Here is a 24199-nt window from a genome sequence, read left to right as displayed (position 1 = left end):
TCTCGCATGCCCCACCAGGGACCGCCCCACAACCCAGGCATGTGCCCTGACCTGGAATTGAACTGGCAACCCTTTGGTTCGCAGGCTGGCACTCAATCCACTGAGCCACACCAGCTGGGACTGATTTTTTGTTGTTTTTTTTTTTAAATGAAAGGTCATGAAATATTTTTAATGATATTTTAAAAATTGTCTTGGGGTGTCCTCTAACGCTGCATTTATTTATTTCTACATATTTTTGGTAGGTCTTTTCTCCACAATTATTCTGTAGAGAGTCCTGAGGGAAGAGACTATGTTATTTATGTTTGTTTTCTCTTTCTCTTTTTTACTCACTCTTACCGAGCCCCCACCTCTGACAGCTGTGGGCCTGTTCTCTATGAGTCTCTCTCTATGTTGCCTGTTCATTTTGTTTATTAGATTCCACATATGAGTGAAATCGTATGGTACTTGTCTTTCTCTAACTGGTTTATTTCACTTAGCATAATGTTCCCAGATCAATCTATGCTGTTTCAAAGGGTGAAGCTTTGTGTGTATCACAGCTTTTTTATTCACTTGTCTATTGATGGACACTGGGGCTGCTTCCACATCTTGGCTATTGTAAATAACGCTGCAGTTAACATAAGGGTGCATACATTCTTTCAAATTAGTGTTTCAGATTTGTTTGGATAATTCCCAAAAGTGGAATTGCTGGGTCATAAGGCAGTTCTATTTTTAATTTTTTGAGGTAGTAAGGTAGCTTTCGAGTATAAGAAGCAGAACTCCACTGAAGCCTGTTGAAGTACAGGGACATTTATTACTTAGAGCAGGGGTGTCAAACTCATTTTCATTGGGGGCCACATCAGCTTCACAGTTGACTTCAAAGGGCCAAAATAATTTTAGGACTGTACAAATACAACTACTCCTTAACTGTTACATTCGGTTCTTTGAAGGCAACCATGATGCTGATATGGCCCTGGGTGAAAATGAGTTTGACACTCCTGACTTAAAGGCTTTTATGTCATTCAGTGATCTGGAAGTACAGACAGGTGTGGCAGGAATGGGGACTTGGAAACAGAACAAAGGTCTTTCTGTGCACATGCTCTCTGGGATCATGTAGATGCTTCATTATTGCCACCCTATATTTCCCTGCAGACTATTCCTGGTTGTTCATTAGTGCATGTGGCCCCAATATGAGCAAGGTACACCCAGTGGTGAGCTGCAGTTAGTTTATACTGGCTCATGAGAGCTGACTATTAGCATTGAAGTCAGCTTTGGAGTATTTGCACTAAGAAAGTTGGCAAATGCTACCAAGCAGTCCCCCAGCAAAAGCCAGCTACTAAATATTTACCAGCACTCCATTGCCTCCACTCCAAGTCTACGTTCCGTTCTAACTCTGGGGACTTCTACCCCATCTTTGAGTCTATTAATTTAAATTTTTGAGTGAGAGAGAGGAATAGATAGTCTGGCCTAATTTTTACTCCTTGCACTGGTATACTAGAGCTGACTTATGAGAACCTATTGTGCACATCTCTTCCCAACTACATTTAGCAGCATCATGTTGGTATCATGAAATCCTCTATTGGAGTACTTACACCATGGGAACTGGCAAACACTACAACTCAGGGCACCTCTTTTTGAGAGCTTGTAGTTAAACATTCACCCATACACCACTTGTCCTCCGGTGGCCAGGTAGTGGTAGGGTAACCTTTCCAACTTGTGGGCAGGGAAGTTCTTTAAGAAATGGAAGTGGGTGAAGTGGAAAAGATTGGCATTTCTAGTGGAAGAGGGGAACAAGGGTAGAAAGTAGTCGTTTCTAATAGACCATCAACAGTGCAGCACATCAAAGAGGTGAAGTGAAGCAGGACTGAGCAGACAGACTGTGTAGTTGGTGATCAGGTTGTTAATGATCTTTATAGTTTTCATAGAGCAGTGAAAATGGAAATTGGAGAGAAAGACATTAGTGAGAAGTGGAGTTATAGTTGTCAAACAGAACATCTAGAAGGTGGTTAAAGGAGATTTTTGAAGATTGGGAGGCATCTATCTGTTTTAAGGTGAGGGAACAGACATTGAAGATAGAAACTGAAGACTGGTAGAGATGGTGATGGAGGGAGGTGGATCTTGGAGAAAAGAGAATATAGTAGACGGTGTTAGTTTGGGAGAGAAATATAGTACTTGTTCCTCTTTGCAGGAAAAGAGGGCAAGTGAAACAGTGAAAAAAAAAAACACTTAGTGTCCCCTCACTCCCCAGGTATCAGTGTTTAAGTCTACTTTTTGTAATCTCTGAATAAATAACTAAAAGTCAGGAAAACCATTGCAAATCTGTGGCACGAGAGGGGGGAATAGCTCACAGCATACTATGCTTTGGAAAAGGCAATACATATGCCTTAACCCAGTAGAGGAAATTAAGGATATTGATTATTCACGCCTGTGTTGTCTATTTTACTAAATATATTTAAGTATGTTAAGTGTAAGGTTGGCTTCATATATTTAAATCTGTGTGATTTAATGTGTGTTATTAAAGGTATCTGTGCACTGGTTTGATGCAGAAAAATACCCTTACAAAGCTAAAAATCTGTAACTATCACATTCTCTTGTAGAAACTTTAGCATTTGTTTTATTGTTACTGGATTTTCGTTTGTTGGTTTTTGTAACATTGTAGCTTTAATTATTTTATTGCAGGAAACTGTTGGAAAGTTTTTCCAAGCAGATATAGCAGAAAATACTTTGGTAAGTAGCTTTTTAACACTAGTTTTTGATCTCCTGGTTTGATTTTTAGTTCTTTATTTCTTTTTAAATGGAAATAGCTTTTTCCTGATTATAATTAATAACACCTGAAAAAGAATTAAACGATACAGGAAACATAAGGGAACATCACATCTAGTCCTGCCACTCCAAGATGTCCACTGGTGACATTTTGGGTCTCCTCCTTTGTAGATGTTTAACTATCTCATACAGTTTCATACCAGCTGTATTATGCTAACATACCATGTTTTTCACAGAATGTCACTCTTTTTATATATCAGTGCATGACATACAAACACGTACACACACCGTTGTTTTAAATGGCTATATAGTGTTCCAATATGTGAATATTCTATGGTTTATTTAGCTAAATTTGAATTGAAGGACAGTTATATTTCCAGTTTCTCAATAACCAATATTGTGATCAATGTCATCATATAAAGCAACTTTGTGTGTTTTATTTATCTTCTCTCTGGGAATAAATTCTTAATATTGAAATTTATGGGTTCCAGACTGACCTTAGAAAGGTTGAATAACTATTAAGTGAAAGTATTCTTTTCTCCTTCTCTATGGCAATATTGAGCCAGTTGTTTTGTGTTTGTCAATATGATAGGCAGAAAGTAGAATCTTGTTATTTTTACTTGCATTTCTTTGATGACTAGTACAACCAAATATCTGTTGATGTCTTTTGGCTAGCGATATTTGGCTATTGGTATTTTTTGATTTGTGAATTTTATAATTTTGTGATGTGTCTGTACCTTATCCTTTATTTACTTTTATTCTAAGTGGTTTTTATTCTAGCTTATTTTTTAGGGATATTAACCTTTTATCATATATGTTGTAAATATTTTCCCAAGTGTGCTGTTTACATTATTTATTGCTGTTTAGAAGTTTTTGATTAGTTTATCAGATATGTCAATTTTTTTTATAGTTTCTGGCTTTCGAGTCATGATTACTTATGCATTTTCATTGGAGAGTATAAAAATGTTCACCACTATTTTCACCTAGTACTTTTATGGCTTCAGTTACTCCACTTAAACTTTTAGTTTTATGAGATATGTTTTCATGTGAGATAGCTGACCTATTTATGTTTTGTTAACCAGCTAGCCAGTTTTTTTGGCTGGTCTTAAGTGTAATTTAAGAAGTATTTTTTTAGAGCCTTCTTTGTGACTCCATTTTTTGGGGAGGAATAGAAACTGCCAAGTAAATATAATATGACTTAAGTATAACAAACAGTGATTGAGTATATTGAGATTTTATAAATGTGTTTTTGAACTTCTATTTTTTAACCATTAGAAAAATACCTTAGAAACGGAAATTCCTACTGTCACTGTTTTAGCTGATGAAGAATTCCTTCCTTTCAGAGAAAATACATTTGACCTGGTGGTTAGCAGTTTAAGGTTGGTAATCCATTTGTACTTTTAAAAAATAGATGTTTTAAATAAAATAGATAATGGAGTAAAATCTAATGCTGTTTCTTTTTAAGTCACAACCCAAGTGTTTTGTTTGTTTGTTTGGTTGGTTGGTTTATAAACTCTTAAAATTTTTCTGGTAAAGGACTGTGGCTATATGCTCCCTAGAAGAGATAATATGATACAGTACCCCAACTTTTTTCCCAGAATCTCCCTCTATCTGCTAAAGCTTATCTGTGATAGAAGGGTTTTTCTCCCCAATGTAACTTAGTATTCTGGAATTAATATTGATGAGAGCAGGAGTTTGAAAGAGTATGCTAATTCCAATATTCAAATATTAGAGCACCTTTATAAATCCATTCTAATAAATAAGGAAAAGCTTCAACTTAAATTCTTTAACTTCAACTTTAATTTTTCTGCTTCACAGAAATATACTCCTCAAGGTTACCTTTTTCCCTTTGTTCTTTCTACCATGTCTTACCACACTTACTATGCAAACATGTATTACAAATATTTATTGAATAGATTATAATATGCAAGGCAATGAGCTAGATGCTCTGGGGAAATACAGACGTAAGTTCACTCTTTGTCCTGAAAGAGCTTAGTGTCTAAGAGAGAAAATAAAATAGCCTACGTGGTACCTTAGTTCTCCTGCCTTATCGTTGTAGTCAGATTTTCTTTCAAAGATTCAACATGCTTAATACAACCCTTTTGATAGCTGTTTCTAGGATAACCAGTCATAATGGTTTGCCCATGACTTCGCCAGTGTTACCACTAAAAGGCTTATGTCCTAGGATACTCCTCAGTCCTGGGCAAACACAGAGTTGGTCTTGTTTCCTGTTTTCTTCAGTGAGTTTGTAACTTCTTCCCTGCTTTTTGAGGTGTGCTGAGAAAACTTGAAGCAGTATTCAGATTCTATTGCTGAACAAATTTTGAAAAGTATTGAAAATCTGTCATGAAACGAAACACATTGCAGAGCCCTTAGCCTAAGGGAAAGAACTCTGGGCGGAGAGTCAGAATCCAAGTTTTAACTTTAGCTTGCTTGCTATTTGCAAGTAACTAACTCTGTTGCTTTCAGTTTCCCCTTAATAGAGCTTATAACATGACCTCCTTAATTTTTAAAGTATCTAGTAATATAGTTATACAGTATTAATGAAAGATAAATGTGAGCCTAACACAGTATGGTTTGAAACGGGTTTTCAGTACTATCTTGGAAGTCAGCATAAAAGGATTCCAACTCCACTAAGAAAGTGTGACTATTTTACAGAGACTGTGATTTTTGCTGTCACATATCACTACAAGCTGGGGGAAGGTAAAAAGGGCCAAAAGACGATGCAAGGGTTTCTTCAAGTTTACAGTATATATAGCTCTGGGTTTGTCTGTAATTTTATTTGATGATCTCAAAACACATGGCATGTTATTTATTAGAAAACTCACTGAGTTGACTTTCAGACAAGATGGAGGCATAGGTGGACGCACTGTACCTCCACACACAACCAAGATTAGAACAACAACAATTTAGAGGCAGAATAACAGAGAATTTATCTGAATGAAACTGACAGAGAATTTATCTGAATGGAAGTTGGACAGCCAAGAAGTTGAAGACCCATTCATCCAGACTGGTAGGAGGGGCAGAGATGAGCAGCCAGGTGCGGGTCCAGGTACTGAGAGCAGAGAGAGTTGGGCGCATAAGGCAACCGGGAGCGTGTAAGGCATCTGGGGCGCATAAGATTGTGGCGGGTGGACCCTGACTATGAAAGCAGCAGCTGGCAGACCCAGTGAGGTGGTGATTGTCAACCAGAGCAGAGCGCACAACCCAGGATCCCAGGGAAGAGACTGAGGTCCTAGGAGGACGGAGCTACCGCCATTATTTCCTCCCGACCCCGCCCTCACATACAATGTCACACTCTAGTGACTGGGGTGCCCAGTCCTGGTGAACACCTAAGGCTCTGCCCCTCACCATAACAGCAGCAACCAGACCAAAAAAAAAAAAAAAAAGAGAGAGAGAGAGAGGGCTCAAACATAAGAACAAATCCATGCCCCAGGACTCATCCTTTTGAGTGAGCAAGAGATAGCTAGCCTATCAGATGCACAGTTCAAAACACTGGTAATCAGGAAGCTCACAGAATTGGTTGATTTTGGTTGCAAATTAGATGAACCAATGCAGGATACCATAAAAGAAATGAAGGAAAATGTACAGGGAACCAGTAGTGATGGGAAGGAAAGTGGGACTCAAAACAATAGAGTGGACCAGAAGGAAGAAAGAAACAACCAAACAGGAAAGAATGCAGAAATAAGAATTCAAAAAAACAAGGAGAAGCTTAGGAACCTCCAGGACATCTTTAAATGTTCCAACATACGAATTTTGGGGGTACCAGAAAGGGAAGAGGTAGAGCAACAGATTGAAAACGTATTTGAACAAATAATAAAGGAGAGATTCCCCATTCTGGCAAAGGGAATAGACTTCCAGGAAGTCCAGGAAGCTCAGAGAGTCCCAAAGAAGTTGGACCCAAGAAGAAACACACCAAGGCACATCATAATTACATTAGCCAAGGTAAAAATGAAGGAGAGAATCCTAGAAGCAGCAAGAGATAAGGAGACAGTCACCTACAAAGGAGTTCCCATCAGACTGTCAGCTGATTTCTCAAAAGAGACCTTACAGGCAAGAAGGGGCTGGAAAGAAGTATTCCAAGTCCTGAAAGACAAGGACCTATATCCCAGATTACTCTATCCAGCAAAGCTTTCATTTAGAATGGAAGGGCAGATAAAGTGCTTCTCAGATAAGGTCAAGTTCAGGGAGTTCATCATCACCAAGCCCTTATTTTATGAAATGTTAAAGGGACTTATCTAAGAAAAGAAGATAAAAGAAACATGTATAGTAAAAGGACAGCAAACTCACAATTATTAACAACCACACCTAAAGCAGAACCAAAAGAAACTAAGCAAACAACTAGAACAGGAACAGAACCACAAAAATGGAGATCACATGGAGGGTTAGCAACAGGGGAGTGGGAGGAGGAGAGGGGGGAAAAGGTACAGAGAATAAGTAGCATAGATGGTAGGTTGAAAATAGATAGGGGGAGGGTAAGAATAGTATGAAAAATGTAGAAGCTAAAGAACTTATAAGTATGACACATGGACATGAACTAAAGGGGAGGATGTTGGTGGAAGAGGGTGTACAGGGTGGAGGGGAGTGAAGGGGGGAAATGGGACAACTATAAAAGCATAATCAATAAAATATATTTTTCAGAAAACTCACTGAGTGAATTTTTCGATGAGGAGTACTGTTTACCTTGGGAAAATTACAGGCTTCCTTGTGAATTTTAGTTTTTTCTAGGAAGGTAGGATTTAGAATATACATGTTTGTAGCTTAATTGCTTGATTTAGTTGATGAACTTTTTGAACATGTCATTGAGTCGTTATTTTTACTGTTTTCTTCAATTACGTTTTCAGAATAGCACTAAAGATGAGATGCTGGATAGGAATGACTTTCACTTTATTTTTCCCCAGCTTTATTGAATTATTATTGATATATAACATGTAAGTTTAAGGTATACAGTATAGAGATCAGATACATGTGTATATTGCAAAATGATTATCACAGTAAGGTTAGTTAATGTCTTCATCCCTTCACATTATTATGATTTTTGTGTGTGTGGTGATACCATTTAAGATTTACTCTCAAAAGCCTTGAAGTGTATAATACAGTATTGTTAATTATAGCCACTGTTCTGTGCATTAGATCCCCAAATCTTACTCATCTTATATCTCAGAGGTTGTATCCCTCAATGTCCTGCCCCTGGTAAACCACCATTCTATTCTGTTTGGCTTTTTAAAGAATCTGTGCATAGGTGAGAACATACAGTATTTCTTTCTTTGTCTGACTTATTTCACTTGGCACAAAATACTGATTTTTGTTGTTGTTGTTATTCCTTTTTCTTCCACTGTCCTGTAACTATATTGATTTCTCTCCTTCCTCTGATCACTTCACTTCCTCTTCAGAAATGGACTACCCTCAAGGCCCCTCCACATGGTCCCAAACGATAGGGTTTCCCTCTTTCTATTGCTGAGTAATATTCTTGTGTGTGTGTATGTGTAGCATTTTCTTTATCCATTTATCCATTGATGGACACTTAGTTTGTCTCCACATCCTGGTTATTGTGAATAATGCTGCACTGAAGATCGGGCTGCAGATATCTCTTTGGAATAAAACATTTTTTATTTCTTTAGGATATATACCCAGAAGTGGAATTGCTGGGTATATATCCTACCCAGCAATTTTTTTTTTGAGGAACTTCCATACTCTTTCTCAGTTTACATTCCCACCAATAGTGTATACATTTTCTTGTGGCTTATCATTATATTAGTGATGCTTATTAATTATATGAATTAAGCTAGAACAAATGTGTATTTTCATATTTTAGTTTGCACTGGGTGAATGACCTTCCTCGAGCACTTGAACAGGTAAGAAATTTAACATTAATTCTAATAGCCTGTGTTATTTTATTTATTACTAGAAACTTTTAGAAGTTTCTCTTTTCACATGGAAACTTACAGATGTTTTCAATTTTATACTTCTGACAAGTGGAAGTTGAAGCAAATCAAGTAAGGATTATTAGGTTCTGTGGGCTGGATATACTTGGTGCTCTTTGACATGTGAAATATATTGGGTGATTTTCTCTCTCCCTGGCAATTCAGAAAATCTTTTTATGGAGATGTTTAAATATTTATGAAAACTTTAGTAACTTCTACAAAATAATATTGATATTATAAGATATTTTCTGAGTGGGTTGTTTTTTCTTTTTAATTGCCTATAAATTTCTTGTAGATAGGAACTTATTTGTTTATATTTATATCTTCCTCATGCCTTATATTTAGAGAGTCCTAGGTAAATGTTCATTGGTTGATATTTATCAGTGAACACATTGGTGGTAGGTAAAAAGCACTGTGTTCAGGGGAGGGAAGGAGGTCACTTTCGCTTGGATCTGCCAAGAAAGCTTCAAGAAGAGGGAATTACTTAAAAAGGGCCTTAGAGGGTTGGTCAGGTTTGGAGTGGGAAGGCATTCCAGAAAGACAGGTCAGATAGGTGAGGGGTATAAGAGCCCCAGAAATAAGAAAGGACAAACAGTAAGCTTGTTTGGAGGATTAGCTTATTAGTGCTTAGGGATGAGGTATATGGGGACTTTAGGAGGACTTGGATGACAGATTAAGGAATTTGGAGTTTATTTTTTATGCAGTTCAGAGTTACTGGAGAATTTTCAAGAGGAAAGTGGCATAATTACAAAGCTGGTGGGCACGATAATAACTACCATATCTTGATTTCCAGCCAAGATGGAGGCATAGGTAGACACATTGTGCCTCCTTGCACAACTAAAAGAAGGACAACAACAATTTAAAAACAAGAAATCAGAACTGACAGAAAATCGAACAGTATGGAAGTCCAACAACCAAAGAGTTAAGGAAGACACATTCATCCAGACCGGTAGGAGGGGCAGAGTCGGGCAGCTGAGGTGGAGAGGACTCGCTGCAAGGTGGCAGTTGGCCAGCAAGGGGGAGGCTGGTGGACTGGGTGGTCCCACATTCGCGTGCAGATAAACCAGGCAAAACAAAGTGGGAGCAGGATGGACCACACAACCCAGTGTCCCAGCTTTGGGAAATAAAGCCTCAAACCACTGATTGAAAACACCTGTGGGAGTTAAGATGGCAGCAGGAGAAACTCCCAGCCTCACAGGAAAGTTTATTGGAGAGACACACAGGGTCCTAGAATGTACATAAACCCACCCACATGGGAATTGGTACCAGAAGGGCCCAATTTGCTTGTGGAACTCGGGAGAAGTGACTGAAAGCTGACAAAGAGTGGAGCAAGTGCCATTGTTCCCTCTCAGACCCCTACCCCACAAACAGTGTCACAACCCAGCAACGTGGGTTACCCTGCCCTGGTGAACACCTAAGGCTCCACCCCTCACTATGCAATGGGCACATGAAGACAAAAAAAATGGCCCAAACAAAAGAACAGATCAAAACTCCAGAAAAAATACAACTAAGTGACAAAGAGGGTAGCTAACCTATCAGATACATAGTTAAAAAAAACTGGTAATCAGGATGCTCTGATTGGTCGAATTTGGTCGCAAATTAGATGAAAAACTGAAGGCTACACTAGGTGAAATGAAGGAAGATGTACAGGGAATCAGTAGTGATGGGCAGGAAACTGGGACTCAGATCAACGGTGTGGAGCAGAAGGAAGAAAGAAACATCCAATCAGAAAAGAATGAAGAAACAAGAATTCAAAAAAAAATGAAGAGAGGCTTAGGAACCTCCAGGACGTCTTTAAATGTTCCAACATCTGAATTATAGGGGTACCAGAAGGATAAGAGGAAGAGCAACAAGTGGAAAAGTTATTTGAACAAATAGTAAAGGAGAACTTTCCCATTCTGGCGAAGGAAATAGACTTCCAGGAAGTCCAGGAAGCTCAGAGAGTCCCAAAGAAGTTGGACCCAAGAAGAAACACACCAAGGCACATCATAATTACATTAGCCAAGGTAAAAATGAAGGAGAGAATCCTAGAAGCAGCAAGAGAAAAGGGGACAGTTATCTACGAAGAAGTTCCCATCAGACTGTCAGCTGATTTCTCAAAAGAGACCTTGCAGGCAAGAAGGGGCTGGAAAGAAGTATTCCAAGTCATGAAAGGCAAGGACCTACATCCAAGATTGCTCTATCCAGCAAAGCTTTCATTTAGAATGGAAGGGCAGATAAAGTGCTTCCCAGATAAGGTGAAGTTAAAGGAGTTCATCATCATCAAGCTCTTATTTTATGAAATGTTAAAGGGACTTATCTAAGAAAAAGAAGATAAAAAATATGTATAGTAAAAGGACAGCAAACTCACAATTATTAACAACCACACCTAAAATAAAAACAAAAGCAAACTAAGGAAACAACTAGAACAGAAACAGAAACACAGAAATGGAGAGCACATGGAGAGTTGTCAATAGGGGAGTGGAAGGGGGAGAAGGGGGGAAAAGGTACAGAGAATAAGTAGCATAGATGGTAGGTAGAAAATAGACAGGGGGAGGGTAAGAAGAGTATGGGAAAAGTTGAAGCCAAAGAACTTACATGTGTGACACATGGACATGAACTAAAGGAGGGGAATGTGGGTGGGAGGGGGTGCACAGGGTGGAGGGGAGTGAAGAGGGGGAAATAGGATAACTGTAATAGCATAATCAATACAAAATATTTTTAAAAGATAATAACTACCATATCTTAAGCACATGCTATTTGCCAATCAATGTGCTCTTTTATATCTGTTAAATAACTCTGCCAGATGACTTCATTTTGTTGATTAGAAAACTTATGTCAGAAGTTGACTCAGTGGAAGCGAGATTGTTTTAGTGGTCCAGGCTTGAGGTAAACTAAACTTAGGTGGCTATGATAGGAGTTAAAAGGAAGAGGGAGGTATTGAAGGACTCTGCAAAGGAAGACTCCACAGTGGTTGGTTAGATCTGAAGATCAGAGGGAGGAGTCAAAGCTCACCTTGAAGTTTTGAGTCTGGATGCCTGGGAGAATAATTAGTAAAAGCAGAAGCAATGATTATGATCAGATAAAGGGAGTAGAAAATGATAATTAACAGAAATATGGTGATTGTAAAGGGGAGTTGGTTTACAAATAAGGTTGTGTATGTATTGGGCATGTTGGGGAATGTGTTTGCCAAGAGACAAATGTCCATTGCACAGGAAGTTGAACATGAGTTTAGGGTTCTGGGAAGATGTACAAGCTAAAGATAAAGTTTGGAAAATAATCCTTTTGAAATCCATGAGAATTGATAAGCCCTCTTGAGGTAGTGAGAAGCTTCAGAGCTGCTAAATATTAGGTACTTCCTATGCTGGAGTTTGGTGACTAGTGAAGGAAGTAACATTAAAGGAGCAGAAGGGAGGAAACCAATAATTTTACAGTTGGTCTGCTTATATACTGTTTTGTAATTGCTTCATATTTTGTAATAAGTATATTTTATATTTTGTAATATAAATATATTTGTAACAAAATATTTCAAAAATATTTTGTGATAAACGTATCATTAAATATATTTACTATAGATTCAAGGTGGATGCTTTGATTAAAACAGCCTGCAGTGATTTGGATCCTGCTTTACTTCAGAATCCATCCTTTCCTGTAATGTTTCTCTTTGTTGAGAATAGCCAGTCAGACCTAGTTACAGATTGTAGGTCTGACAGATTGGGCTGCAGCTCAAGGCACCCCAGCTTAGTGGTTTAAAACAACAATTAGCTTATGAATTTGTGGATTGAGATTTTTGGTTGGATTTAGGAATTTTTTCTGGTTCTGGCTTGGCTTATCCATGTGTTTGTGATCTGCTGCTGGATTGTCTTGTAGCTTGTTGGTCAAGGATGGCTTTAGCTGGGAGGCTTACCTTTGCTTCTCTTTTCCCTCATCCTTCACTAGACTAGCTTGTTCACAACATGATGGCCAGACCAAGCTCCAAGAGAACAGGTAGAAGCATGCAAGGCCATTTGAGACCTTGTCTTGACACTGACACACTGTCACTTGCATTGCATTCCTTTGGCCAAAGCAAGTCACAAGTCCAGCCCAGATTCAAGGACAACTTCCATCTCTTGATGGGAGTTGTTACAGAGTGGCATTTCAGAGGGCACAGATACAGAGAGAATTGTGAGTTTTTGCAGTCTACCACACTGTCGTATTTTTCCCATCAGTATTTTTTTGATAATATAGGTAAGTTGTATCTATTTTTAAAAATTTTAAAAACATATATTTTATACATATTAATAGTGTCAATATACATATTATCTATCTTTATAACAATATTATACTGCAGTGCCTTTTTGACAGTTGCCGTAGGTGTTACTTATTAAATTATTTAATTATTAATTTGACAAAATAAGAATGGTAATCATAAAATACTGATTTAGTTATAAAAAATATATTTTTACCATTTTTATATGTAACATTTTGAATAGTTATGTTGTTTTGTATTTATTTCAGATTCATTATGTTTTAAAACCAGATGGAGTTTTTATTGGTGCAATGTTTGGAGGCGACACTCTCTATGAACTTCGGTGTTCACTACAGTTAGCAGAAACGGAAAGGGAAGGAGGATTTTCTCCACACGTTTCTCCTTTCACTGCTGTCAATGACCTAGGACATTTGCTTGGGAAAGCTGGCTTTAATACACTGACTGTGGTAACTATCAAGAGAATTGGGTAACCCATTAATTACACAGTTCAGAAGCAACTTCTCATTTTAAGGATAGAAACTGTAGGTATCGAGGCTATTGGTACGTTTTGGCGCTTTTTCTTTTAAAATTTAATTTGTATAAACACATCTTGACTGACACAAAGTAGGAATGTAAAATTCTTAGTATTAGTTACTTGAATAGTAGTTGAAAAACAATCTACCTCAGTTAACAAGGAGGCTATTTTTTAAGACATAGCTAGGGAAAAGGGGATACACAGGAGAGTTTACAGTACTACTTCTCTCTCCAGTCCTCAGTTGAAGTAGTGCCTTGTGAACCAGAAATGAGAGAATGTGCATTCACAAGGGTTAGAGAATGTAGGATGGGGCTGTACTCCATTAGGGCTGGAGAGATCTGGAAAGTGGACCCATAGGCCTTCAGTGTAGAAGAAACATGGAGTCAGCATGATACAGTGATAGAAGAGGGCATGGGTGTCTGACAGGGATAATTTGGATCCTTACCTTGCCCCTTTACTAGTGAGGGGAATTGAAAGATTTATTTTACTTCTCTGAGCATTCTTTTTTGTTTTTAATTTTTATTTTTTAATGTAAATATTACTCATTTTGGGTGGCTGTTAGGGTTTAAAGGGTGTGAAGTGGCTGCACCTTAGCAGATGCTTAGTAAATATTAGCTCCTGTCTTCTTCTCTCTCCCTCATTCTACTCTTAGCACTCTGCAGGCTAACATTTCCATCAACAGGTTATCTGGAGAGAAAATGATTACCCCCTTCCAACTCCTTTCAATAGCAGAGTAATTCTAAAGGATGCTATTACTGCCTTCAGAGTTTGCTGAGTAGACTTGCTATCATTGTCTGACCCCTTAGGCCTAGAAACATCTCTAAACTTGATTAGAAGAAATTGGAATTTCTTTCTTTTTTTTTTTTTTAGATTTTTATTTATTTATTTTTAGAGGGGCGGAAGGGTGGGAGAGAGTGGAAGAGGAACATCAATGTGTAGTTGCCTCTTTAGCACCCCCTAGTGGAGACCTGGCCTGCAATTTAGGCATGTTCTCTGACTGGGAATCCAACCAGCGACCCTTTGGTTCACAGGCCCGTACTCAATCTACTGAGCCACACCAGCCAGGACAAAATAGGAATTTCTTGATGAAGAAAATCTTCTCATTGGATAAGTAGAGACAGTAAGTTTATAATCAAAATAAATGTTTAAGGTAATTTAGTGTGAATGTATTTCATAAAATCAGCCAACTAAAAATGGATTGTCCTATCCTTCCTTAATTTGATAGAAGGGTGGGGCATAGACCAGGGCCTCTAGTGTTGGAAAGGGACTTTCAGGGAAGGAAGAGACAATAGGCTACGAAGTGATAATAGCCCTTAAGATTTCACTTTTGTGTTTTGTAAACTTGTAAATAGCACAAGTCAATAGAAACTGCATCCTGAGATGTTAGGCAGCTGAAAATGGGAAAACTGCTTCATGTGAAGATTCTGCCTTGTAATTAAAACAAACACTCAATATAGGCAGTGGTACATTGAGGGAATCACTGTATATTTTTAATACATTTTCAATTACATAGGTTTTAACACAAATATATTTGGTTGTAAACAGCACACACTATAGATAAAATGAAACTGTCATTTCCTTTAGTCCCCAAAATCTTACTTTTCTCCTGATAGCAACAATTCTCAAAATTTTGGTCTTATGACCCCTCTACACACTTAAAATTACTGAAGACCTTAAGAGGCTTTTGTTTATGTGCATTATATCTGCCAGCATTAACTATATTAGAAATTAAAACTGAATTTTAGTAATTATTCTTTTAAAGCTAATGATATACCAGTACCAATTACATTGTAACATAAGTAACTATTTTTTTTGTGAAAAAACTATTTTCAAAAAGAAAGAAAAATGAGAAAAAAGAATATCATTGCTTTACATTTTTACATATTCTTTTAACATATGTCATAATAAAAGCTGGATTCTTGTGTCTGCTTCTGTGTTTTTTTTTAAAGATATCTTTTTTTAAAGATTTTATTTATTTATTTTTAGAGAGGGAAGGGAGGGAGATAGAGAGAGAGAAACATTAATGTGCGGTTGCTGGGGGTCATGGCCTGCAACCCAGGCATGTACCCTGACTGGGAATCAAACCTGCGACACTTTGGTTCACAGCCCGCACTCAATCCACTGAGCTATGCCAGCCAGGGTGCTTCTGTGTTTACATCTGTTGCAATACCACATGTCATGTAATTTCTGAAAAATCCCATTGCATATTCATGAGAGATTTAGAGGTGAAAAAGTCAGATATATAGAATGGTGGAATATGATAACAGCTACTTCCAGGGCAGCAGGGACCCAAGGACTCCCCAAACCACGCTGAGATCTGCTGCCCGAGAAGTAGCTATTATCATACTCTACCATACTATGTATAGAGCAACACATATTTCTGAAACTTATTTTTCATTCTTAATAGAATATTTTAGATTGTTTTCCAAATCAATGTGAATATATTTGCCCTCCTTAACTTCTGCACATTATTCTCTAGTAAGACTGTACCACAGTTTTATTTCACTATTTCCCTAATGAACATTAGGTTTGTTCCAGTTTTTTGTTGTTGGTAGTCTTTTTTGCCAAGGGAGACAATTCTGAAATGACTATTCTTTCAAATGATTATTGTTTTCATTTATTTATTCAGTCTTACAACAAACATTTATTGAGTACCTCCTCTGTGCCAGGCACTATTCTAGGTGCTTTGGATATAGCAATTAAACAAAACAGAAATCCCTGCCTGATTTTCTTGAATTTATAGAGGGCCTGTCAGTAGACTTTAGGGGGTCCAATAATACTGGATGTTGTAAGGAAACATAGTTTTTGTTGTTTGTATGTGTAGAAAAGGGCCCATATTTTTTACTACATCTTGAGAGGGGACTGTGATTGAAAATAGATCAGAATCTACTGATTTCAAGCATTAATCTCTAGTATTCAACTTACTTATAATAAGGAAAAGGTTATCTTTACAGTTAACCCTTTTAAGAATTGCCTCCCAGCCCTGGTCTGCGTGGCCCAGTCAGTTGGGTTGCAGGTTGGGTTACCTGTTCAATTCCCAGTCTGGTCCCCAGTTGGGACACATGCAAGAGGCAACCAGTCTGTTTCTTGCATCGATGTTTCTCTCTGTACCCACCCCCCACAAGCAGATGAGTAAAATTTCTAACAACAAAAAACAAGGAGTGCCTCTCATATTGCTATGTTACAAACTGAAGTGAACTGAAGAGAATCATGAATGGGAAAGTAAAAAGATGCTGAAAAGTGTAAGAGGGGATGTAGGGAATGGAAGTAATATGGAGATGTGTAGTACAAATGTTCATGGGGATATGTTAAAAATTTGTACCATGCCACACAGGTTAGTAGTCAGTGATGCCTTAGGGGGCTCCAGAGTTGTTGCCTATTAGGAAAAAGATAGGACTTCTATCCTGAGTCTTGAAAGTGAAATAATGTTAATCCATGCAGTTTTCTGTGGTTGACAAGTGAATTGTGCATTTTAGAAAGATTTCTACTAAAAATGCTAACCTGATACAGCATTTAAAAGCCTACATTTCTGTTAATTGGAAAAGCTATTAATTCAGAATACCCTCCATATTCTTAAAAAATGAACTGAATGACTGAAACATTAATATAATACAAAATATTGGTGTCGAATCTTCTTTGTATTTTATAAAATTAGAAAGACATTGTTTTAATAATAAATCTGTGACTTTGTTCCTTGAGACATACACCTGTCTCTAAAGTGCTGTATTAACATTGTATTCTAATTCATTTTTATATATTCCATCCAGAAAAGCTTTTATATAATCAATTATACAGATTTATGTTGCATACAATATTAGATATATTACTATTATACTGCAATGGTTTCTTACTTTTAAGTGAAATTAAAACTAAGTAGTTATATTTACATTTATAGTGCCCCCTTAGGGAATTACTTTCAGAGTCAGGTGGCGTTCTAAATGAAGCCATTTCCTTTTAGAGTTGCCAAATTAATATATTAGGAGAAAATGCATATATGGTCCATCTTATCTTGAGTTAGGCCTTTGACAAAGCTGTTGTGGTGCTCTTTATGATTGCGATGGAGATAGTCCTTTTAATTTGCTTCATTAAAAAATGGTTTTCAAAGGATATTGCTTAATGGCTGCTTATCAGCTTGGAAGAAATTTTGTTTTTAATTTTAGGATCTCTTTTTATTTATTTTTTAAAAAGATAGATTATTTTTAGAAAGAGAGAAAGGGAGAGAAACATCGATGAGTTGTTTCTTTATATGTGCCCCATTTTGAGACTGAACCCACAACTTCGGCATGTGCCCTGACTGGGAATCAAACCAGTGACCTCTTGGTTTGCAGAACGATGTCCAACCAACTGGGCCACACCAGACAGGGCAGGATCTCTTTTAAAAATAGTTTTTTAAAGTAGAAAAATAGAAGAAATGGATTGCCTAGAGATGTTCCTATTAAAAAGTACACACACAGCCTGATCCATGCATATGTTTAAGAAAAAATAAAAAATGTATAGGTAGAGAGAATGAGGTAAATATAGAGTAGGTCTAAAGTGAAAAGAAGTTTCCTCCTCCTGACTTCTGGCACCCTGTCTCTCTCCCCAGAGACAACCTGTGTTAACTGTCTAATACATCCTTTCAGAACAATTTCCTTATAGACCCAAATACAATTATATCACTTAAAACCTCCATATGCAACTATATATGTGTGTGTGTGTGTATATATATATATATATATACACACATACATGCTTTTTAAACTTTTTCTATACTGCACTGATTTTTTAAAAATTCAATAACATACCTTGGAGATCTTCCCCTAAAAACATATCTACTGCATTCTTTTTAACAACTATACAGTATTTCATTAAATAGATACACTTTAATTTATTTAACCAGTTCCTCATTAATGGACACAGAGATTGTTTTCAGTTTTTTTTTTGTTTTGTTTTATTTTTTTTAGTCCTTTCAAAGACTGCTGTGGCGAATTTCCTTTCACATAATATTGGCACATCTGTCAGGTCAATTTCTAGCAGAAGAATTACTGGGTCAAAAAATCTATGCATTTGAAATTTTGACAGATAGGGTCGTTACTCTCCAAAGGATAGCATCAATTTATATGTCTGATCAACAGTGTATGTGAATTCTGGCTTACCCTTTGTTTTGCACTTCTAAAATTAAAAAAAAAAGTGATCATTTTGTTTTACATTTCTTTAAGAATTAAAATGGATGTTTTTGGTAAGTATTCTTTTGGGCTTTGTACTTGATTCTGTGCAACATTAAAGTCCAAAATTGGGAGGAATAGGCAACACAGATAAAGTTACAGAACACACACACACAGATCTAGGTACTTCTAAAGTAGTTAGTACATATAAGTAGTTAGTACATGAGATAGGTGCGGTACTTTGATTCAAACTTGAAAAAAAGTGGGTGTACTCTATTTTAGGGCTAGTTTTCAATATAGACAAACTTCTAGATCTTAGTGGCCAGCACAGAATTTTATTCCATCACAGCCCCATGCTTGCTGGGCAGCCCATCTCCATCTTACAATTGAGCGATCTCACCTATGAGTCCTCTAAGGTCACCAGAGCAAAAGAGATTGGGAAAGATTCACTAACTCTTTATTACCCTGTCCCCTCCCCCTTTTCTTTGGTGAGAGAAATGCCTGTTTGTGGCTGGGAAATTTTAAGGAGCACCTGGATATTTGGGGAGCATCAGTAGTCTCTGCCTCTGTACCAACAGTAAACTCCTGTGTCAAACTTCATAAAGAGTGGGGCATCATTGCCCAAAAGTTTACTTGAAAAATAAACTAAATGTGTCAGCAGTGCACTCATATCATTCAGGGCCAGTGCAGTATTGCTGCATTACTGAGATAGGATGAAAACATCTTGGCAGATGAGCCTGTTTGGCTTGGTTCTGGGTACCACATTTTAAGAGAGAAGTTTAAACTGTGTATAGAAAAATGTAATGAGAATGTGTAAGGATCTATTAATTTTGTCCAGAAGACTAACTCCTCCCCCTAGAAAATGATGGTATGGTCAGGGAGGAAAAATTACTCCTCTATCCTAGGTTCTTCTGGCTGGTCTAAGAATTAAATTGACCTGAGATAGATTAATAGGAGAAAATCATCTAATTTTGTATGTAAGGGAACTCTATAAGAATATGGGGCCCAGAGACAGGCAGTTGGGGCTTATATGCATTCTGAATTAAAGAGAAGGGGTAGGATTCTGGGACTTCAAAGGAGAGGAAGACAATTTATGTGGAGATGGCCAAACATGTTCGGTAAACAAATGTTTCCTATGCCATGTGGGCTGCAGAAAGGTCTTTGGTTTTCAAGTCCTGCCAAATTACCCCTCCCACACCTAGCCCATACTCTGGTTATCCCTGGTGATAGTATTCTTCCTGGGCCAAACCCTTTATCAAAATTCTTTTAGGCAGTTAAGGTAAAAAGCTCGTCTGGAGCCTTTTGTTTTTTAAAAACAATCAGCCTAAAATAAGCTTCATGCTAAAGAGACATATTTAGGGTGAGACAGTGCTATTCCCCCACAGTGTCCTGGCAGTTTCTTGACTTGAAGAAGAAGGCAGTCTGGTTCGCAAAGCACAGAATAAACTTATTCTGTGGTGTTCCCAGAGAAAGAACTAGAGCCAGTTTATGGAGGTTTAGAAAGAGTTCTCTTAAAATAGTGAATATTCTGCAATTGAAGTCATCATAAGTGAAGCATAAATCAGATGACATCTGTGAAGAATATTGTAAAGAAGATTGCTGCTTATCAAGATTGGTCTGGATAATCTCTATGGTATTTTGAATCTGGACTGTATTGTGATGAATGTCAAATATTTCTCTTTCTTTTTGTATAGGATACTGATGAAATTCAAGTTAACTATCCTGGGATGTTTGAATTAATGGAAGATTTACAAGGTGAGGCACTTTAAAGCACTTTCAGACTCCATTTGATAGGCATATTTTGAGAGCTCACACTATGGCAAGCCCTGAGGCTAAGCACTAGGGATACATTGGTAAGAAAGCAGGCTGTCTTTATGGAGTTTATAATGTAAAATGCATGAGGCAGACATCAGGCACCTGCTAGAAAGATAAATGTTAAATTAGAATTACTGTAAGTGCTATGAAGTAGAGGTACATAGTGCTATGACTGCCTGTAAAAGCATGGCAGGACTTGGGTGGTGCATTTGAGGATGGGAGAACACATCAGTGACTTTCTTTAGCACCAGTTGGCAGTACAGATCTAGGCCCAGGAAAGTAGGTAGCTGGAGTCCCTGTAGGACTGGGATTTGCCAAGGGGATAGGTCCTGGTCTGAGAGAGTCAACAATGTCTTATCTGAAGAAGTGGTGATTATGCTATAAAAATACAAAGATGAGTTAACTAGGAGTAGAGGGGAGGAAGTGACTCCCAGTCCAGGAGAAGAGCATGTGCAAAGGCCCTGTTGCAAGAAAAAGCATGGCAAGAATTGAAAGAAGAGTATTTTGGCTAGAATATAAGTAGTAATAGGAAGAGTTGCAGTAGGGCCTTACAGTCCCTGTTAGGATGGTGTGTCTTTACCTTAAAATGCCCTTTGAGGAAGGGGGTTCCTGTATCAGATTTATATTTTGAAAAGAATAGATTGGCAGGTAAACTAGTAGGAGACATTTCAATAAAGCTCTGTGAGAAGTGATGGTAGTTAAGACTAAGGTGGTGGCAATGGAGATGAAAAGAATGAATGGATTCTAGAGATATTTAGGAGGTAAATTTGACAGTTCTCACTGGTGGATTACATATGCTCTGATAAAGGAGAGTAACATTTCAAACAAAACTGCTGAGTTTTTAGCAAACATAACCAGGCATATGGTCTTTATCTGTAAACGGTAGTAGATTAAGCCTGGGCTGGGACAACTCTTGAGTTCGAATTTGGATATGTTGGGTTTGAAATGGTTTGAAATATCTAAGAAGAGATGTCAAGTAGGTGTTTGGGTATGTGGGTTAAAAAGTTGTGAATTGTGCCCTGGCTGGGTGGCTTAGTTGGTTGGGATGTCTTCCCATACACCAAAAAGTTGCAGGTTCATTCACCAGTCAGGGCACGTACCTAGGTTGTGGGTTGGATCCCTAGTTGGGGCACATACAGGAGGCAACCCATTCATGTCTCCTCTGTCTCCCTCCCCCAAACCTTTCCTCTTTCTTTAAAACCCAGTAAAACAGCGCTAACTAGTGTGACTCTGTTTGTTGGATGTTGTACCTTAAAGCCAAATGTCACTGGTTCAGTTCTCTGTCAGGGCACACACTTGAGTTGCAGGTTCGGTACCTGGTCGGGCTGCATGTGAGAGGTAGCTGATTGATGTTTCTCTCTCACGTTGATGTTTCTCTCCCTCTTCTTCTCTCTTCCTTCCCCTCTCTAAAAATAAATAAATAAAAAATCTTTAAAAAAACAATAAAACATAGCCTCAGATGAGGATAAAAAAAATTGTGATTCATTTGTGAATAGGTGGCATTTGAAGCAGTTGCCTAGGATGAGAGCATGAGTGAGATTATGAGACTGATACTGAGCCTTTAGGAACCTAACATGTAGTGACTGCATAAAAGGATGAGCCCATAGAGAGACTGCAGAAGAACAGTTAGCAAGGTGGTAAGGAGAAACAACAGAAAATTTAGTATTGTCTAAACCAAGGGAAGTTCAAAACAAAGGGAATCTAAAATGTTTAAAACAAAAGGAGCTCTCAAGGGAGCAAAGTATGGACTGAAAAGAAAGCTCATTAGATTCAGGAACAAGAAGGTTATGACCATGGTGAGAGCTCTTTTGTTGGAGTGATAGAAGTAGAAGCAATGGTAGGTTGAGGCCTAAGTGGAAGGTGAGGACAGCAAATATCTACTATTTTCTCAAGAAGCTTGTGAATAAGTAGGAGATGGAAAGGCTACAGATGTCAGACAGGAACAGAAGGGTAGGACATGGGGTGAGTTTTTCATTTTGTTTTGTCTTAAGGCTTGAATTTGTTTAACTGCTGATTGAAAGAATCTAAGTGCTTCCATAGTAGTGACTCTAGAAGAGAGAGGGGATAATTGATGTGTCTGATATCTGAGGAGATAGAAGGGGATGAGATGCAAAGGCTGGGGCAGGATTGACCTTGGACGGGGTGGGGGTGGCATAAAAGGAAGGGACAAGGGTTAGTTTCAATGGCATTTATGTGTGGTACCAGTAAGTTTCCATCTAATGGATCTATTTTATCTGTCAAACAGAAAATAATGTCTCATACTGAGAAGGAAAGGATCAGAGGTTTGAGAACCGAGTGGAAATAATTTGAAATAGTCATTGTGGAGAATAGGAAGTTGAATTGATCAGGGAAAGTTACAGAACTTGAAGGGTACATTTGAAGTTGGTCAAACACATTTGCGACTTTCTCCAACTACACCAGGCACAAAAGAGAAAAGTTAGTTTGGGTTGAGGCCTTGCTAGTCGAGAGTGATGAAAAGACAGAGGCAAAGATAATTCCAAGAGGGAGTTGGGTGAAAAGATGAAGGGATTAAGAAGTAGAAATTGATAATTATAAAGCAGCCATGTGATATAAAGTACAGTTTAGGGAATATAGTGAATAATATTGTAATGACTTATGTCTAATGCCAGGTGGGTACTAGGATTACTGGCGGAACCACTTCTTAAACTATATAAATGTCTAACCACTATACTATACACCTGAAACTAATATAAAGTAATATTGACTGTAATTGAAAAATTAAAAAAAAATTCCAAGAGTATAATTGAAATAGTAGGCCAAATAATCTAAGCTGGAAGGAAAGTTAACTAGAAAGAAAGAAAACAATAAGCTACTGGATTGGCAAAAAGTAGAGGAGACATGTACAAGTAAGAGATCCCAAGGTGGTCAGAAATTGATTATGGTTGAAATACCAGGACACGCTTGAAGGACAGGAGGATATGGTCAGAAAATTGGATATTTGAATTGATGATTTTGGAACATGTTATAGGTGTGATGGAGAAGTCCATTAGTGGTAAGGAGACTAAAAACCCTTAGAGGCCATGATGCTTAATGGTTTGTTATTAACAGTGAAGTTGCCCATGGTGGTAGCAGGACTTAGGGTATGGAGGGAAACTGAACCAAGTGGCAAACCCCTTGATGAATGAAAGGATGGACTGGGACCCTGATGTCTGACAGCAAGCTGGAGTGGGGGAGGGTCTGGCCACACGGTGTGGGTCCCAGCAGGGCAAGGGTTTTTTCATAGGGTAGAGAAGTAATGGCCTGGAAGAGGCTTTGAGCAGCTATAGGGCACTGATCCTAGCCCCCAACTGTGATAGAGATGAGGTCTGCAAAGATACATGTGTACCTCTGAGAGCTACTGGAAAAGTGAGTTCTCCAAGGAGAGCCTCAGCTTACCTCAGTGAGAATGAGTGTGGCTTGATTTTTTTGTTAAACAAATAGCATAAGCAATTTTAATGAGTAGGGAACCTGAATGGATAAAGGTGTGAAACCAGAACTATATTTACCCAAGAAAACCTTAATCTGGATCCTGAAAAATTAAAGATGATTTAAAGCAAAACGATTATAAAAACAGTTTATTTACAGATTTATAGTTTTTTTTGTGAGCATTACTGCACTTGCTTTTCTCAATAGCCTTCTGGTAACTCCTTCCTTTCTGCTGTATTACAAGTGAGAAAGCTGAGGCCTAAAGAGAACACTTACCTCCTAGCAGAGTTAGGTGCCAGACTCTTGTCTTCTTGACTCCTGCACTAGAACACTCTTAACTTGATTCTACTGCTTCTTGTAGCTACCCGTTTGTAACAGGTCCAGTTTACGCATTGTCCAGCCTCTGAGA

General features: G+C 37.9%; 1 protein-coding gene and 1 long non-coding RNA gene across 7 annotated transcripts in view; one reads left to right on the top strand and one right to left on the bottom strand.

Annotated features, from left to right (window-relative positions):
• The window catches only part of NDUFAF5 (NADH:ubiquinone oxidoreductase complex assembly factor 5), a 39405-nt gene that overhangs the window by 9669 nt on the left and 5537 nt on the right, over positions 1 to 24199 (top strand). For 4 of the 6 annotated variants that reach the window (XM_036009557.1, XM_028524806.2, XM_036009559.1 and 1 more), the window contains exons 4-8: positions 2656 to 2703; positions 4015 to 4118; positions 8555 to 8594; positions 13140 to 13337; positions 20244 to 20304. In XM_036009557.1, coding sequence (XP_035865450.1) covers positions 2656 to 2703; positions 4015 to 4118; positions 8555 to 8594; positions 13140 to 13337; positions 20244 to 20304 — 451 coding nt within the window. Of the gene's footprint in view, positions 1 to 2655; positions 2704 to 4014; positions 4119 to 8554; positions 8595 to 11379; positions 11532 to 13139; positions 13338 to 20243; positions 20305 to 24199 lie in introns of those variants that run through there. The other 2 variants (XM_036009558.1, XM_036009561.1) reach the window with 2 other exon arrangements.
• LOC118496786 lies at positions 960 to 15762 on the bottom strand. Its single transcript, XR_004899338.1, has 3 exons — positions 15753 to 15762; positions 5606 to 5608; positions 960 to 2540 (listed from the first exon to the last, which is right to left on the bottom strand). It is a non-coding gene; the product is annotated as an uncharacterized LOC118496786 (long non-coding RNA).

This window comes from Phyllostomus discolor, chromosome 9 (assembly GCF_004126475.2).
Source record: "Phyllostomus discolor isolate MPI-MPIP mPhyDis1 chromosome 9, mPhyDis1.pri.v3, whole genome shotgun sequence".
In the NCBI taxonomy this organism is placed as follows: Eukaryota; Metazoa; Chordata; class Mammalia; order Chiroptera; family Phyllostomidae; genus Phyllostomus; species Phyllostomus discolor.
This window is presented reverse-complemented; position numbering and strand designations above follow the sequence as displayed.